We start from the raw sequence: 14858 nt of genomic DNA on the forward strand, positions 1-14858 counted from the left end.
CATAATCCAAGTTTTTGTTAGGCTAAGTAATTAATTCCCGACTCAATTAAGTTCAATTGAGTTGGAGGCCCAAGTTACAAGTAGGTAGCTTGGTGACCGGACTTAACTTCATCCTGGAATTAAAAGTGGATAATAACAAGTTGGTTATATCCTACTAGTTAGCAATTTGAATATGTTTAGAATTTGAATTGTTATACTTGTCTAGCAAGTTTGGTTAGGCTATAAATATATCTAGTTAGGGTATATTGTAATCCAAGTCTTTGAGTTATTTTTCTTGGTTAATGAGATTCTAGTTAGGGTATATTGTAATCCAAGTCTTTGAGTTATTTTTCTTGGTTAATGAGATTGGGAGCTATCTAGTTTTATTATTTGAGTAAAATGCCAAAATAGTCACTGAGTTTATGTCACTTTTCTCACTTCAGTTCAAAAATGAATTTTTCTGTATCTAGATCTCTGAGGTTTCATTTTTGTTATCATTTCCATCTAAATCACTAACTCTGTTAAAATATATTGTTAAGTGGTGGACAATTTTGGCAATTTCCAAACCTCGGAGATGATTTTGGCAATTTACCCATTTATCCTTTATTTTTTTAATCTTCTTTTTCATCTTTAAATAAAAAGCATAAAAATAATCTAAACAATATAATAAAAGAAACGCATTTATTGACACGTGTCAACACCACGTTCTTTGTCAACATTTTTCTCCCGCCCACTGTTTTCTGTCACCCGTTTTATATTTCTTGTTGGTCTTAAACCCAATCAGAATCAGTTGGTGGATCCTATATACACGTTATAACCCGGTTTCCTATCTTAGAACCCTAATTGTCGTTCTAACTCAATAACCCTGTTCGATTAAAGAGCTTACAATTCTAAGTTCCATCACTTCTATCTCCCCCAGACTCAAACGTCGTTCATTTGATTTTAGCAGTTATTTACAACCGTATGTCAATTTTCGTTCATCCCTTTATTGTAAATGCTTTCCAGGTTAAGGATTACGTGTTCTTCTTAATCAATTGGTAAGATTTTTTCTATAGTAGTTTATGTTACGGTAAACTTGGTAAAGTATACATTCGATTTCTTTAATTGATGTTAGTTAAAGATTTTTTCAAACGTCTCTGGCCACTGTTTCTGCTTTCATGAGGAATTCCTTTGGGTAGTGGGAGAAAACTGGTTTTGAATTTTGAAATTATGAACGACAAATACTATTTTTCTTTAAATTTCATTTGTTATGTTTATTGTTCTGAAAGGGAAGAACATGGTGCTGAAACAATTCCATCCTTGCCGCTCATCTTGAGAAACAAAAGATTGATATAAGAATTCTAATTTCTATTTGTCGATCAAAAGCCTGTTCCTTCACTTCGGATCTGTTTGAATGACCTGGGTATTAATGGTGTTTTGTTTCATATGATATCATTTTTGCCATTCAAGTTTGTTGTTTAAGTACTCTAAATGGAGCATATAAGTGAATGGGTCAAAATTAAGTGTTTGTGAAGTAACATGATTTTGTTGTGTGTGATCTGAGTTCCAAGTGATGGATTTTCTTTCATGATATTTACCACCATTTATTTGGTTCGTTAGTACTAAAACATTGGCGAAGCATAGTGGGGGCGGGAGGGGGCGGTCGACCTCCCCAAACTTTTCGCTCAGTAGTGCAAAGTATGTAGTTTTCGTATAAAATTTTTTGGGTATATACATTTTCGACCCCCCGTTTTATAGAAATTTTTGGGTATATACGTTTTCTACACCCCGTCAGAAATCTCAAGCTTCGTCACTGTACTAAAACACTTTTTGGTTATGGTACTACATGCTTAAACAAGTTCAGGCAGTCGGAATCTTAGTTGAACTATATCAGGTATATTTCTCATTACCAAAGAAATGTTGTGCGATAATTCAACATCTTTTATATCATACTTATTAAGGTAGTGTACCTATGTTGTTCGGTTGGGCCACAAATGCATAGATCCAACTGAAGCATATAGAATATAAATAAAGCATAGATCCGAACACTTAAAACCACTATTCAAATTTGAATTGATTAGCTAACTTATTCAATATCTTTTAAAAAATTATTGTACTTGCTCGGTTTAATGTTGAAGTAGAATAGTTACTTTGCTTATACTACCCAATATCCCCTCTAATAGAGGGTGCTTTTTTTGTATTTTGAATAATTTTCAAAGTGCATGACATGGTTGCATCTTCACTAATCAAAAGCATGTTGTTATAATGACTATTTTAATTGTAAATAGGCTAATTACATCTATTGACTTTATTATGCAAAAAGTCCACTTTATGCCATCAAAATGTAAAGAAAAAAAATGTTTTTTTTTTGCAACTCTAAAACCATTCAAAGTCTGGTGTGGATGTTGCAATTCTATGATTGTAGAGGGTGTAAGGTTTAATGTTGAAAAGAAGCAAGTGGGGAATTATTATTCCACGAAAGGTAAACTGCATTTTTTGAACTCATGAATAATATCATCTGTTCACTCTTTTGTCTCGAGTTTCTTTTGGTGATTCTTGCTCCTTACTTAATATAGAACATCACTATGAAATCTACATGCCGCCAGCATGAAATTGTAATTCATACCTATCCAAAGAACATTGAATATCTTGTCATTAGCGGTGCTCAAAATAAGGTTGAAGAGTTTGATACCAAAGATGAAGAAACTGTGGCACTCCCTATTGATGAAGGTCTGCATGATTAAAATTATCTTGTATTCTCAAAACATTTATTTGTTTGTTCAAAGTCCAAATGTTGATGAAATGTATCTTTTTTTTGTAGAGAGAAGCAAGTAAACAGATTCTTTCTATCGCCTTGAACACCAAGAAGAGGATTTAATAAATAAAAAAGTAGAGTCATTGCTGGTGCGACTTCAAAGAGTATCCGATGCTATACATTTGGACGATTACTCCATAAACAAGTCATTGTGTGCCAAACTTAGAATATAGACTTTTCGCTAATCAAGCATTTAAAATTGGTTTTAAAAAGTGTGCTCATGCGCCAAGCGATTTGAAAAATGCTTAAGATCCTTCGGGCGGTGTTCATGTACATGTTGGTCAAATTAGTCAAGTATAGGGCACCGAGGAGGCGGAAATGTAAAAATGACGAATATGATGAAGATATTATGAATAGTTTATTTGATTAGAAGGATCATATGTAAAAGAAATGAGAGAGATGTAGCTTTTGGTTTTACATAGACAACACCCCGCGTATGTAAAGTTGTCGTCTCCCGCCTCTACTTTCAGCACCTAACCACCTTGGAACACCTCACGCTTTTTAAAACCAAGCTTTTAAAATATTTATTATTGGTTTTAAAACGTTTTTCCTTGCTTTTTTTTAAATGACAGTAAAAAGGAAAGAGTTGCTAAAGAAAAAGAGATGGCTGCGAGGAAGATGGGACATGGGATAAGGCTACTCCCAAAAACAAAGGAAGACGTGGCGGAGGGGGAACTTAGCTAAGTCATTTCTGGTGCGACTTCAGCAGCTAAATAAACGCAGCATCAGCAGCTAAGTCATTGTTGGTGCGACTTTAAAGTAATCATGGGTAAAGGTTGCTGGATCTTCAGCATGTAAGAACATGTCTTAAGATTACCACTAAAGTGACTCAAAATAGGCTTGCGTGTGTGTTTGATTTTTGTAACTCTTTTCGTTGATGTAATCTAGATGACTGGTATTTTGCTTGTGTATATTTAATAAACTGATGTTCTTTTGTATACATGTGAAAGTTATTACATGCCATATGTAAGACTGAAAGTTGTGGTTGAGATTGATTATTTTTCGTATAGGAGATGAATTGCATAAGTATACATAATGTTGTTTTAATCAGGAGATGAATGGTGTAAAGCGGTTGTTATCATTTATGAATCACGTACACTTTTCCATTTAACATTGTTTATTGTATTTGTGAATTAGTGCACACCTTTCCATTTGACATTGTTTATTATATTTATGAATTATTACCGTAACTTTCATTTCTCATAATTAAATGTAATGTAACAATTATAAGAAGTAGAAGCCTAGGTAGGTGTATTTCATGAATTTAATATACATTTAATTTCTTCATGCCAACGTGAGGTAACCCATTTGGTAGAGGTACATACCTCTTAAAGGGGAGGTCTCAGGTTCATATCTGCGCAAGAGGTACTATTTAAATAAATGGTGTAGAAGCAAGCTTTGTCGTTCAAAAAAAATTTCTTCGTTATCTACCTTAATATGTAATCTCAACGTGTTTTCATTTTGTCTCTGTTTCGTAGTGACAATCAACAAGAGTCACGGTCAATCAATTATCAAGAGTTGGATTGTTCTTGAGGCAACTGGTTGTCACTCATGGATAACTATATGTAGCACCTTCAAGAGTTAAAAGCATGAACGGATTCAAACTTTTTATCTTAATAGCGATGAAAAAAATTACAAATACAACATCCAACTTTATATACAAAGAAATATTTACAAATTTACACATAATATTAAAGATGTTATGCTATATACATTAATATATGATCTCAATTAGTTTATACAAATTTAATTTCTTACACCCGTGTGTCACACGGGCAAGTAACCTAGTTATAAATATAATATATATATATATACACACATTTGTATATACACACTTTTTTTAATTTTCTTTTTTACCTTTAAAATAAAAAATAATACATTAACCATAATATATACACACACGCACACACGTTTATAATTTCACATATACACACACATTGGCGAAGCGTTATTAGGGCCAGGGGATATCCTGGCCCCCACCGATTTTTTGGCTCGTAGTGATAATTTTACCGAAAATTTCTGATTTTTTTTGTCGTGTAAAATATTGGATTGTTTCAAAATTTTGGCTCCATCGATTTGGATTTTGAGAGTTCGGCCCCCATTGAGTTTTCGTTCAAGCTCCGCCACCGTATACACACACCATACACACTATTCCTCTTCTATAGGGGTGCAAACGAGCCGAGCCGAGCCCGAGCTCGACCAGGCTCGAGCTCGAGCTCGTTTAACATATGAAAACTCGAGCTCGAACTCGGCTCGATTCAAGCTTTATTTCTGAAGCTCGAGCTCGGCTCGAAGGTAATTATTCAAGCTCGAGCTCGGCTCGGGCTCGACTTGTTTAGTATTTATTAATTAATTTATATTAATTATAATTATTATTATACATATAATTTAGTTATTTTTTATATTTTTATAAATGGTAATTATTATTATATAAATATATGTTTAATATATTAATAAAAAATAAATAAACATAAAGCTCGATTAGGCTCGCGAGCCGGCTCGAGCTCGATAAGCAAAGCTCGGGCTCGAGCTCGTTTACTAAACGAGCTTGTTTTTAGCCTCGGGCTCGAGCTCGTTTAAGCTCGGCTCGTTCGAGCTTTTTTCGAGCCGAGTTCGAGTAGCTCGCGAGTAGCTCGGCTCGTTTGCACCCCTACTCTTCTATCCTTCTCTCTCCTCCACTTGCACCTTCATCACAAGCACCACCACTGTCGTCGCCACAACCACCCCCCATCTAGGCACTCGTACCTCATCTCCTCTTGTCAATCCGTCGTACCAAACATCGGTACCACTCGTCTCTGCTGTCTTACCAAACATCGGTACCACACGTCTCTCCTGTTGTACCAAACATCACTAATTTATTATTATTATTATTATTATTATTATTATTTAAAAGTAAAAAAGAAAATTAAAAAATAAGTGTGTAAATATATAAATGTGTGTATATGTATATATATTTTATTTATAATTATTTTATTTTTTATTAAAGATATTTATAACTGAGTTCGTCATTTGAATGTAAATGACAACAAAAATGAAACCTCAATGACCCAGATATAAAAAGTTTCAATTTTGGACTGAAGTAGCAAAAGTGATCGAAACTTAGGGACCATTTTGCCATTTTACCCTTATTATTTTGTTTATCTGATAACCAAATTCAGCACTTGAGTTTTCTCATTTTGGACTGAAGTAGCAAAAGTGACCGAAACTTAGGGACGATTTTGACATTTTATTCTTATTATTTTGTTTATCTGATAACCAAATTCATCACTTGAGTTTTCTCATTTTGGACTGAAGTAGCAAAAGTGACCGAAACTTAGGGACCATTTTGGCATTTTACTCTTATTATTTTGTTTATCTGATAACCAAATTCATCACTTGAGTTTTCTCACAACTCGTCTTCAATCATTCATATTCAATCCATTATCCTTATTTTTATAGTTACACTAAAAATCACTACTTTTTCTCTCTTCTTTTTAATTAAATAGTATATTTTTATACTTTTATCATTACATTTTCTTTCTCCTCCACCCACAACCACTTAAAAAATATTAAAAATTTATAGAGGTGAACAATGTTGTCTGTTTATTCACCGATGAACGATAACATTTTATCTCTCCCCCACTCACAACACTCAAACACCACTCACAATTATAATATAAGTAACACACTCACATAAATACTTAAAGATAAAGTTCCATTGTGAATGCTCTTCTTCTGCAGTTCCGAATTCAAAGGTATGTATTTTCAAAGTTCAACAGAATCTATCCTTTAATCAACTTTACCTGAAGCGGTTGACCTTGGTACTAGTCAACGTAAACAATGTTACTTTAGGGGCCGTTTGGTAGCCTCTTAATGACATTCCGATGTTACATCTTAATGGTTTAAAACCTCTGAATGAATAAGAGGTAATCTCAAGTCTGAATGGTTAAGAGGTAACCTCTGAATGGTAAATCATCACATGTCACATTCTTCTACCTTCTCATTGGTAAAATTCTTAATGGTTCCATTAAGAGGTAACATCTTAATGATCATTCAGACTGCAAACACATGGAGTTTCATCTTGCTAGTCCAAAAGGTTCAAGTGACTTGCACCTCGAAGCCTCGTTGAAGTGATCATACAGTCACTGTGTCGATCATAACAAGTTGTCTCGTGCTGATCTTTAGCCAGGATGACTTACACTCGGAAATATTCTTGCTAACCTTGTGGTTAGTGTAGAAGTTGGAAAATTTTACTTGGTGGAATTTATCAGCATATGATCAGCTGCTTAACTTATCTAAATCAATCTTCAACACCAATATATTCATAAGTTTGACCTATTTCTAATTATATTTTTCAGTTGATTTTAGTTAGGAGCCTCTTCTCACTTTAATTTTATTCCAGTGATACACTAGCTTTAACCATCATGTTCGTTTACCATTGCAAATAACCATAGGATGTCCAAAATTAACATATTTGCATGTTCGTTTTGCATTTTAACATATAAACTTTACAGAAATTGTGATACACTCCAAGATGCTTAGGTCTCGAAAGCCAAGGTGAGAAGAGAGTTTCATACACGGTACTAAAATAATCCTAACCAGCATCAACCCCCACCCTAATCAGAACACGGGCGGTCTAGCCTATCGCCCTTGAGGCGGGTGTAATCGGCATGCCACCATTCCCCTGGTGCTCGAAGTTGTACATCGAAGAACAGATACAGGGTGCAGCCAGGAGACTTGAGTGGTGACCAGCATCCTCAACCCCAATATCAGATACGACTTCCCCCAATGCCAGCAGCGCCAAACCTCAACCCCAATATCATCCTTGAGGACCACCACATCATCACCCATCTAAACACATGCATGCACATAGTGGGTTTGGTGCTAGCTGCAAGTTATTTCCAATTCCATTGTTTGTTGGTTATTTATTTTCCTAAGTTTTCCTTCTATTATGTACTTCCTTGTTTACTAATGTTGGTTCTAAGCGTATAAAAGGCTTTCAAATCATCATTATACTCAGTAAATTCCACCAATAGCAAAGCTAAGGTAGGGTCTGAGGAGGGTAAGATGTAGACAGCGTTACCATCTTTACCCGTAGAAATAGAGAGGCTACTTCCAGTGAGACCCGACCCCTGGCTCAATAGTAGTTTTGCATCCAGCCTTGGACATAAAGCACATAACACTCGGCAATTGGGACAAAAGCCGATTAGTGCATGTACCCCCTTGCCTTTCGGCTATCAACGCCACCACATGATGCATGAAGCATGATTAACCGTCCCTCGCATTTTAACGTTATTTTCATGAAATTGATAAAATGTACCCCTTGTCTTTCGGCTATCAACGCCACCACATGATGCATGATTAACTCTCCCTCACATTTTAACGTTATTTTCATGAAATTAATAAAACAACATTAAAAATCGTGCACTTCCACTTGGTCAGATTTACTAAGTTGGTTCTAAGCGTATAAAAGGCTTTCAAATCATCATTATACTCAGTAAAATCATCATTTGGTTAGATTTAACCACAAAAAAGGCTTCTAAAGCATGTTAATGTGGCATCACACAACAAAGATTCAGATATGATTAATAGAAACTTCAAATTACTCTGGCTTTTAAGTAAGCGATAACCGCATAAGAAAACAAACTGTAAATTTACAACTCTTTCCCACGTCTGCAAATATAGAAGACATTTCAAACCTATTTAATTGGATCCGTCATCTGTGAACCTATGCAGTTGACTCCTACAAGCCAACGAAAAACCAATGAACTCCTCTAATGCAGTTTGGTTTTGTGCTAAACATGTCGCTCTCATTTTGTTTGTTAAATCGAAAGCTGCAGCCTGCAGATGAACACGGAAAACTTATACTACATGGGAGACTAAACAAATATATATGGGAGGTGATTTGTACACCACTTGGCATAATCACGGACAGGTAACGGGTCAACACTGGTTGCAATAACACGCTAATCATTAGCGGCTAATGTTGTTTGTCAATTTTTCTCAAATTAAAAAAAAATTGTATTAAATATGATCTACACAATAAAGTAATCAACCAAGTTTTTTAGAAAGGCAAAGTCAATGATTAATTTTTTAACTGCAACTTGTACTAATCTTGCAAGATAAATGAACGGAAAAATCAGTAACTAACCTTGTAACGTTATGAAGTCAAAGCTCATCTTTTGCAGTTGACTGGTACCATTCTTCATCCCAATAATATGGGAATTTCAGTTTGGCTGCAGTATGTGGCACCAGCCATTCATCGTATATGAATCTGCATAACCGTATCACAAACGCATATATATTATTATATAGACAACTGACATCAAGAAAATAAATGGAAGATATGGTGATGCATCGTAGAAAAAGAACGGAAGTAATTATGTACATTTTGACTGGTGGACGAGAAATTACAACCAGAACCTGCAAATCTTCTTCTTCATTTGTGTTCCAAAGCTGCAGAAAGGATTCGTATTTTTTACTACATCCTAAATTGCATAATTGAAAGAAAACGATCGACATTTTTATAACAGTTTTGCAATCACATATAACTGTATTAACTATATATATAATATGGACGAAAACACACTGGCAGATCAACCGAACCCATTTTGAGTTTTGGCCCGTATTAAAAAATTACCTACCTTGACCCTGACTCGTACCCAGCCCTGCTTCACCCACCCATTTCGCCACCTATACATGTATGACCAATGATGGTTAGCAACTAACTAGCACGTGTGGCACAACGTATGTTAGGACACAGTACGCATTTTGGGTCAAGTATGGTGCTATACTGCTATTACATGTCTGCTAGTAAAGGGGTTCAGATAATAAATCAAACCCAAAGAAAAGAAAAGAAAAGAAAAGAAGAAACATGGATTCAGTGATGCGTGAAAAGATAAACAGCAGAACAGTGTACCTGGTGAACATCATTAACAGGGATGTGAAACGTGCTATTTGAAAAGATGCTAAACTCTTGTGGTTTGCCAGGGTACTTTGAATGAGAACTTGGGGCAAGATAAAGTGTACCGCTACCTTTTAAGACTACAAAAACTTCCTCACAAGAGTGTCTATGAATCGGTGTGTGTGTTCCTGGAGCAAATGTTTGAAGCCATACCTCAACCTGTTCAAACAATGTTAAAAGAAATGGAATAAAAACAGTGTATCTCGGTCTCGGCATACTGAGTGAATACACGAATCATAATGGTTTTTGTAGAGTAATCATCATATATTTATCAATAAGTGGCAGAGTTAAAGGTGGGTTTTCACCTCTTTCAGCCCATGCATGAGTGAACCTGCAACGGTAAGGTGAGATAACCCAGGCCTTCCAAAGTTGTCTTGTGGCAGAGTACTGATATCTCTCACTAGTGGTAATCCTATATAACATTTTGATATAATATACAAGTCATGTTAGCAGAAATAATAAAACAATAGCAGCACAGGTTACAAACATGAAAATAGGAACAAACACGATGACCTACTTTGGTCACTAACATTTTTCAAGAACTGTATGTTATCTAAATAGAAAGCCTATTTAAAACTTTTAATCAAAATACTTGAAGAGCTGAGAGACATTTGCAGATAATAAATTGTAATTTTCTGTGGTTTGACATTTAAGTTAGCTCATTTAGCTCTGTTGACGGTAGCAAAATATCCGGTCATCTTTGATAAACAACAGTCATCATCCAAATGCAGATAAGAGCAATAAACTTGCAAAATTAAGGCAAAATCTATGCAACAAAAACGCCAAATACTGATAAAAACAACCATATCTAATATTCTAATTACGGAGGCTTATAAACCCAAAATTTATCAGAAAATCACTAATTCACAATAGTCATCATCCAAACGCAGTTAACAACAACATAACTTGCAAATGTCAATTAGAGCAAATCATACGCAACAGAAACACCAAATCTATGCAGTTAATATCGGTGATATATCGGTTATATTGGTCCCCTAGTAAAACATCGTTGTCAAATATCGGTTAGAATACGGGTACCGATATTATTGGCGATATTGACCGATATTTGACCAATATAACTGATATTTGACCGATATATCACTGACTTATTAGTGTTAAATTGCTATAAATATAAATTCTGCATTATATTAAAATTACCAATATCGCACTAAGATAACCTATATCTCAAATATCGGTCCTTGACTGATATCCGATATTTTATCGCATTAACTGCATAGCACCAAATACTGATAAAAACAACCATATCAAACTATTGAGACCAATAAACCCTAAATTTACCATAATATTACTAATTCAGAATGTCCGATCATCCAAAAGCAGTTAACAACATAACTTGCAAACGTCAATTAGGTCAAATCAAATGCAACAAAAACGCCAAATACCGCTAAAAACCGCTATATCGAATCATTTTGGTCATCGGTACAGAAACTTGACATAAACGAGAACATTAATGAGCAGTTAATACAAAATCGAGCATATGAAACCCAAACCTAACTTGCAAACATCAATTACAAATCAAACGCAACAAAAACACTAAATACGGTTAATAAACCACTACATCGAATCTTTTTCCTCATCTGTACATAAATTTGACATTAAACGAGAAGATTAACAAGCTGTTGATACAAAATCGAGCATACGAACACCAAAACCTAACTTAAAAATATTATATCACCTTATTAGATTAAAAAAAGTCATCATCCAAACGCATTTAGCATCTAGCAACAACATAACTTCCAAATGTCAATTAGGTCAAATCAAACGTAACAAAAACACCAAACACTGCTAAAAACCGCTATATTGAATCATTTGAGCATCAGTAAAGAAATGTGACGTAAACGAGTGATTAACGAGCAGTTGATACAAAATCGAGCATATGAAACCTAAACCTAACTTCAAACGTCAATTAGGCCAAATCAAATGCAACAAAAACACCACAAAACCGCTATATGGAATCATTTTAGTGATCCGTAGAGAAATTTGACATAAACGAGAACATTAATGAGCAGTGGATACAAAATCGAGCATATGAAACCTAAACCTAACTTCAAATGTCGATTAACGCTAAAAAAACTGCTATATCGAATCATTGTGGTACAGAAATTTGACGTAAACGAGAAGATTAACAAGCTGTTGATGCAAAATTAAGCGTATGAAAGTGAAAGCTAAGTTGAAATAACAGAAATGGAGTTAGTGGAGAGATGTAACAGACCAGAAGCTGAAGAGTGAGAGGAGAAGGATGCGGTAATGAAGAGAGGAATTGTAAGCAGGTGGATTATGGAAGTAAGCTTTGGCATCTCTCTCGTGTTGTACAACAATAATGGCGATGAATGCTACCAATCTTGAAAACGGTTATAAGCTTCAGTGCTTCAATTTCACGTTTCCTCTTTTTTGTTTCTGGAATCTACTTGAATCAAGTATAAAAAGGTGAAGGGTGTGTGATATAAGGAAGTTGTTCATTTGCTACCAATTTTTGTTCATTTGCGGTTGGGACTAGTGCGTTCAGATGATATCGTTACCAAAAACGTTAAACTGTAAAATTTTAACATGTTGGTGCATGTAGGTATTGTACCTCATCCTTCAAGAGAGGATGACGCCACGTCATAGTCCTCTCAAGGATTGTCCATTCCACAAAACTAAATGGTATGGAGGATGGTCCTAGATGATCATATCCCAACACTTTTATGTTTTTTTATTTTTTTAATCTTCTATTTTTTTTTTACAGATATTTAGAATAAAAAATATATTTTATATAGGTTTTAGGTGGAAAGCCCAATTGTTTTCCGGGCCTGAAAACTGGACCTGCCCATCTATAAATAAAAAACACTATATAACCCATAACCCACAATTAACCTGCATCAGCTAGGGTTTACAGTTAACCTGATTTCAGTAGCCGCTTGAACAAAAACTCAAATCGCAACTATGTTAAATCACCAACGTTAAAAGTGAAGGGGGCCCACCAACTTAGGAACGTCGCCAACATCCAGCACAAGACGCTGAGGACGGGACGGAGCTCGACGGGGTGGGGACGAACCCCATACCCTCTAACCTTAGGGGGCTTTTCAAAAAAAAGTTGATATTATATTTTTAATCCTCAACTATTTGAATTTTTACTTTTAGTTCAAAAGTTTTCATCTTTTCAATTTAACCTCACAACATTTTACTTTCAACTTTTTCGTATGTGGCAAATTTTTCATTTTACGTTTTGTTTTAGATTTTGCGAGTTAACATGGTGCAACGTGCGTGTGTGGTTCAACGTTTTTACGTTTCGTTTTACGCTTCGTTTTAGATTTTGCGAGTTAACATGACGTAATATGCGTGCGTGGTTCAACGTTTTTACGTTTCGTTCTAAATTTTGCGAGTTAACATGGCGCAACGTGCGTCTGTGGTTCAACATTTTTACATCGTCTATTTTTTCCCACTTGACAGGTTCGCCACAACACGCAGGTCCTAAATGGACTTAGTTATTATTTTCTATATTTTATGTTTCGGTCGAATTTCTTCGCAATAACACACCCCAACTTTAATGTTGGGAGTTGCTGGCGATTGTATGCATTAGTGCTATTTGTCACAGTTTTACGCCCCCACCGCAACGTGGGGGCCTTAATGCTAGTTTATATCAAAATGTAAAGCATTCCTGTAAAAAAAATAACTAAGTCAAAACGGTAAAAAAAACCTACATGAAACGGAAAATCAACTAAATTAAAACTTAAATAATAATATAATATAATGTATACGGTTTATAAAAGTCAGCATTTTTTGGAGAGTGACTTTCTATGTACATGACTAGCTGTCACCGGGAGTTTGTCTTTGACAAACTCCCGTCAGCCCCACCCTTGAAGACGCGATGTTCTATCGGGCCCCGGCCCCCGCGCAAGCTGATCTCCCCCCGGAAACCATAATGCCCCCACACGAGAGACTCGCTGGGGTAACAGCTGGGTAAAACCGGGTGTTCCCTCAGGATCGCACCATGCCTCGGTAGGATACGATCCATCATTGGGACGTCCCCTCCCCCAAATAGCCGCAGCCGAGAGTCAAACCGGCAACCTCACAGGGAAGGAACCGGCCCAACCAACCACATGGGGACCAACTAGGCTAGGAGAGGGGATTTATAAAATTCAACATAAACCACACATATAATAAGGTGTATATTGTATTTTTACTAATAGTTTAAGAGACAAAAAAAAAAGTAAAACATATTAAAACTCTAAGACTATGTGTTGTGGGTTAGCAAATTATCTGTTAACCTATTGTCATATCACTGCCACGTCATAACTTGACCATTAACTAAATTCTTATTGACAATGTTTTGTGGGTTAACTGACATTGACATCCAGTATCGTTAACTAAACAAAAAAAAAAAGAAAAAAAAAATAAAGGTGACATGTGATTGGTTCCCATATCCATGGGTCCCACAATCCTTTCCAACTTCTTCTGTTAACACTGCCAATGTGTTAAAGAAGTTCCCATTAACTAACCCCGTTACCGGAGCGGCGCAGGGTTCCGTTCATTAACGAGTGACGTGGCTGTATTAACAACTTCTTAGCTAACCTACAACACATAGGTGTTGTTTTTTCTTTCCTGAAAAGCTCTGTGCAGGTTCTTATGTCTGCGCCACGTAGACATTGTCACACGCAGACTGTTTGTTTTTCCGAAGGCGTTTTATTAAAAAACGTTTGCGCAGTCTCTTCTTGGTGCAGACTTGGTCCAACCACTTCCAAGATCTACTAGCCTACGGGAAGATAATGAAAACTTATTAAATTCAAAGGTAAGAAAAATGAAAATTATGAGATGTTGTAGCAACGTTAAAACACAACCAAAAGTAGCATCAATTACTTTCAACAGTAAAAGTGTGAGTGTCGACAATTTTGATGATTAATGTTTTCAAATTGAAATTAGATATAGGAAAATGAACACATCATTAGTGAATTTTCATTTATTTGTCTTCTTTTTTCATGTGTTTGTTAATCACTGGCATTATTAGATACTTAATGTTTGTTTGCCATGTGTTTGTTAACCACTAGCATTATTGGATACTTAATGTATTAGACGTGTTTGTTTACGTTTTTGAACTGTTTTTTTTATATTTTTTTAACAAACGAACATGCTCATTTTCTTAAC

The 14858-nt window shown here is 35.4% G+C and overlaps 1 protein-coding gene and 1 long non-coding RNA gene across 2 annotated transcripts; one reads left to right on the plus strand and one right to left on the minus strand.

Annotated features, from left to right (window-relative positions):
* The first annotated feature begins 761 nt into the window (after window positions 1–761).
* LOC110908226 lies at window positions 762–3142 on the plus strand. The gene is made up of 2 exons (XR_002574314.2): window positions 762–2688; window positions 2780–3142. It is a non-coding gene; the product is annotated as an uncharacterized LOC110908226 (long non-coding RNA).
* A 5165-nt stretch (window positions 3143–8307) lies between these two features.
* Window positions 8308–12219, minus strand: LOC110908225 (auxin-binding protein T92). The gene is made up of 6 exons (XM_022153132.2): window positions 11950–12219; window positions 10022–10128; window positions 9672–9875; window positions 9141–9208; window positions 8904–9026; window positions 8308–8593 (listed from the first exon to the last, which is right to left on the minus strand). Exons 1-5 carry the CDS (start codon window positions 12032–12034, stop codon window positions 8921–8923), a joined length of 570 nt encoding a protein of 189 aa, XP_022008824.1. The 5' UTR covers window positions 12035–12219; the 3' UTR covers window positions 8308–8593; window positions 8904–8920.
* Between the last annotated feature and the right edge of the window lie 2639 nt (window positions 12220–14858).

This window comes from Helianthus annuus, chromosome 11 (genome assembly GCF_002127325.2).
Source record: "Helianthus annuus cultivar XRQ/B chromosome 11, HanXRQr2.0-SUNRISE, whole genome shotgun sequence".
Taxonomy (NCBI): Eukaryota; Viridiplantae; Streptophyta; class Magnoliopsida; order Asterales; family Asteraceae; genus Helianthus; species Helianthus annuus.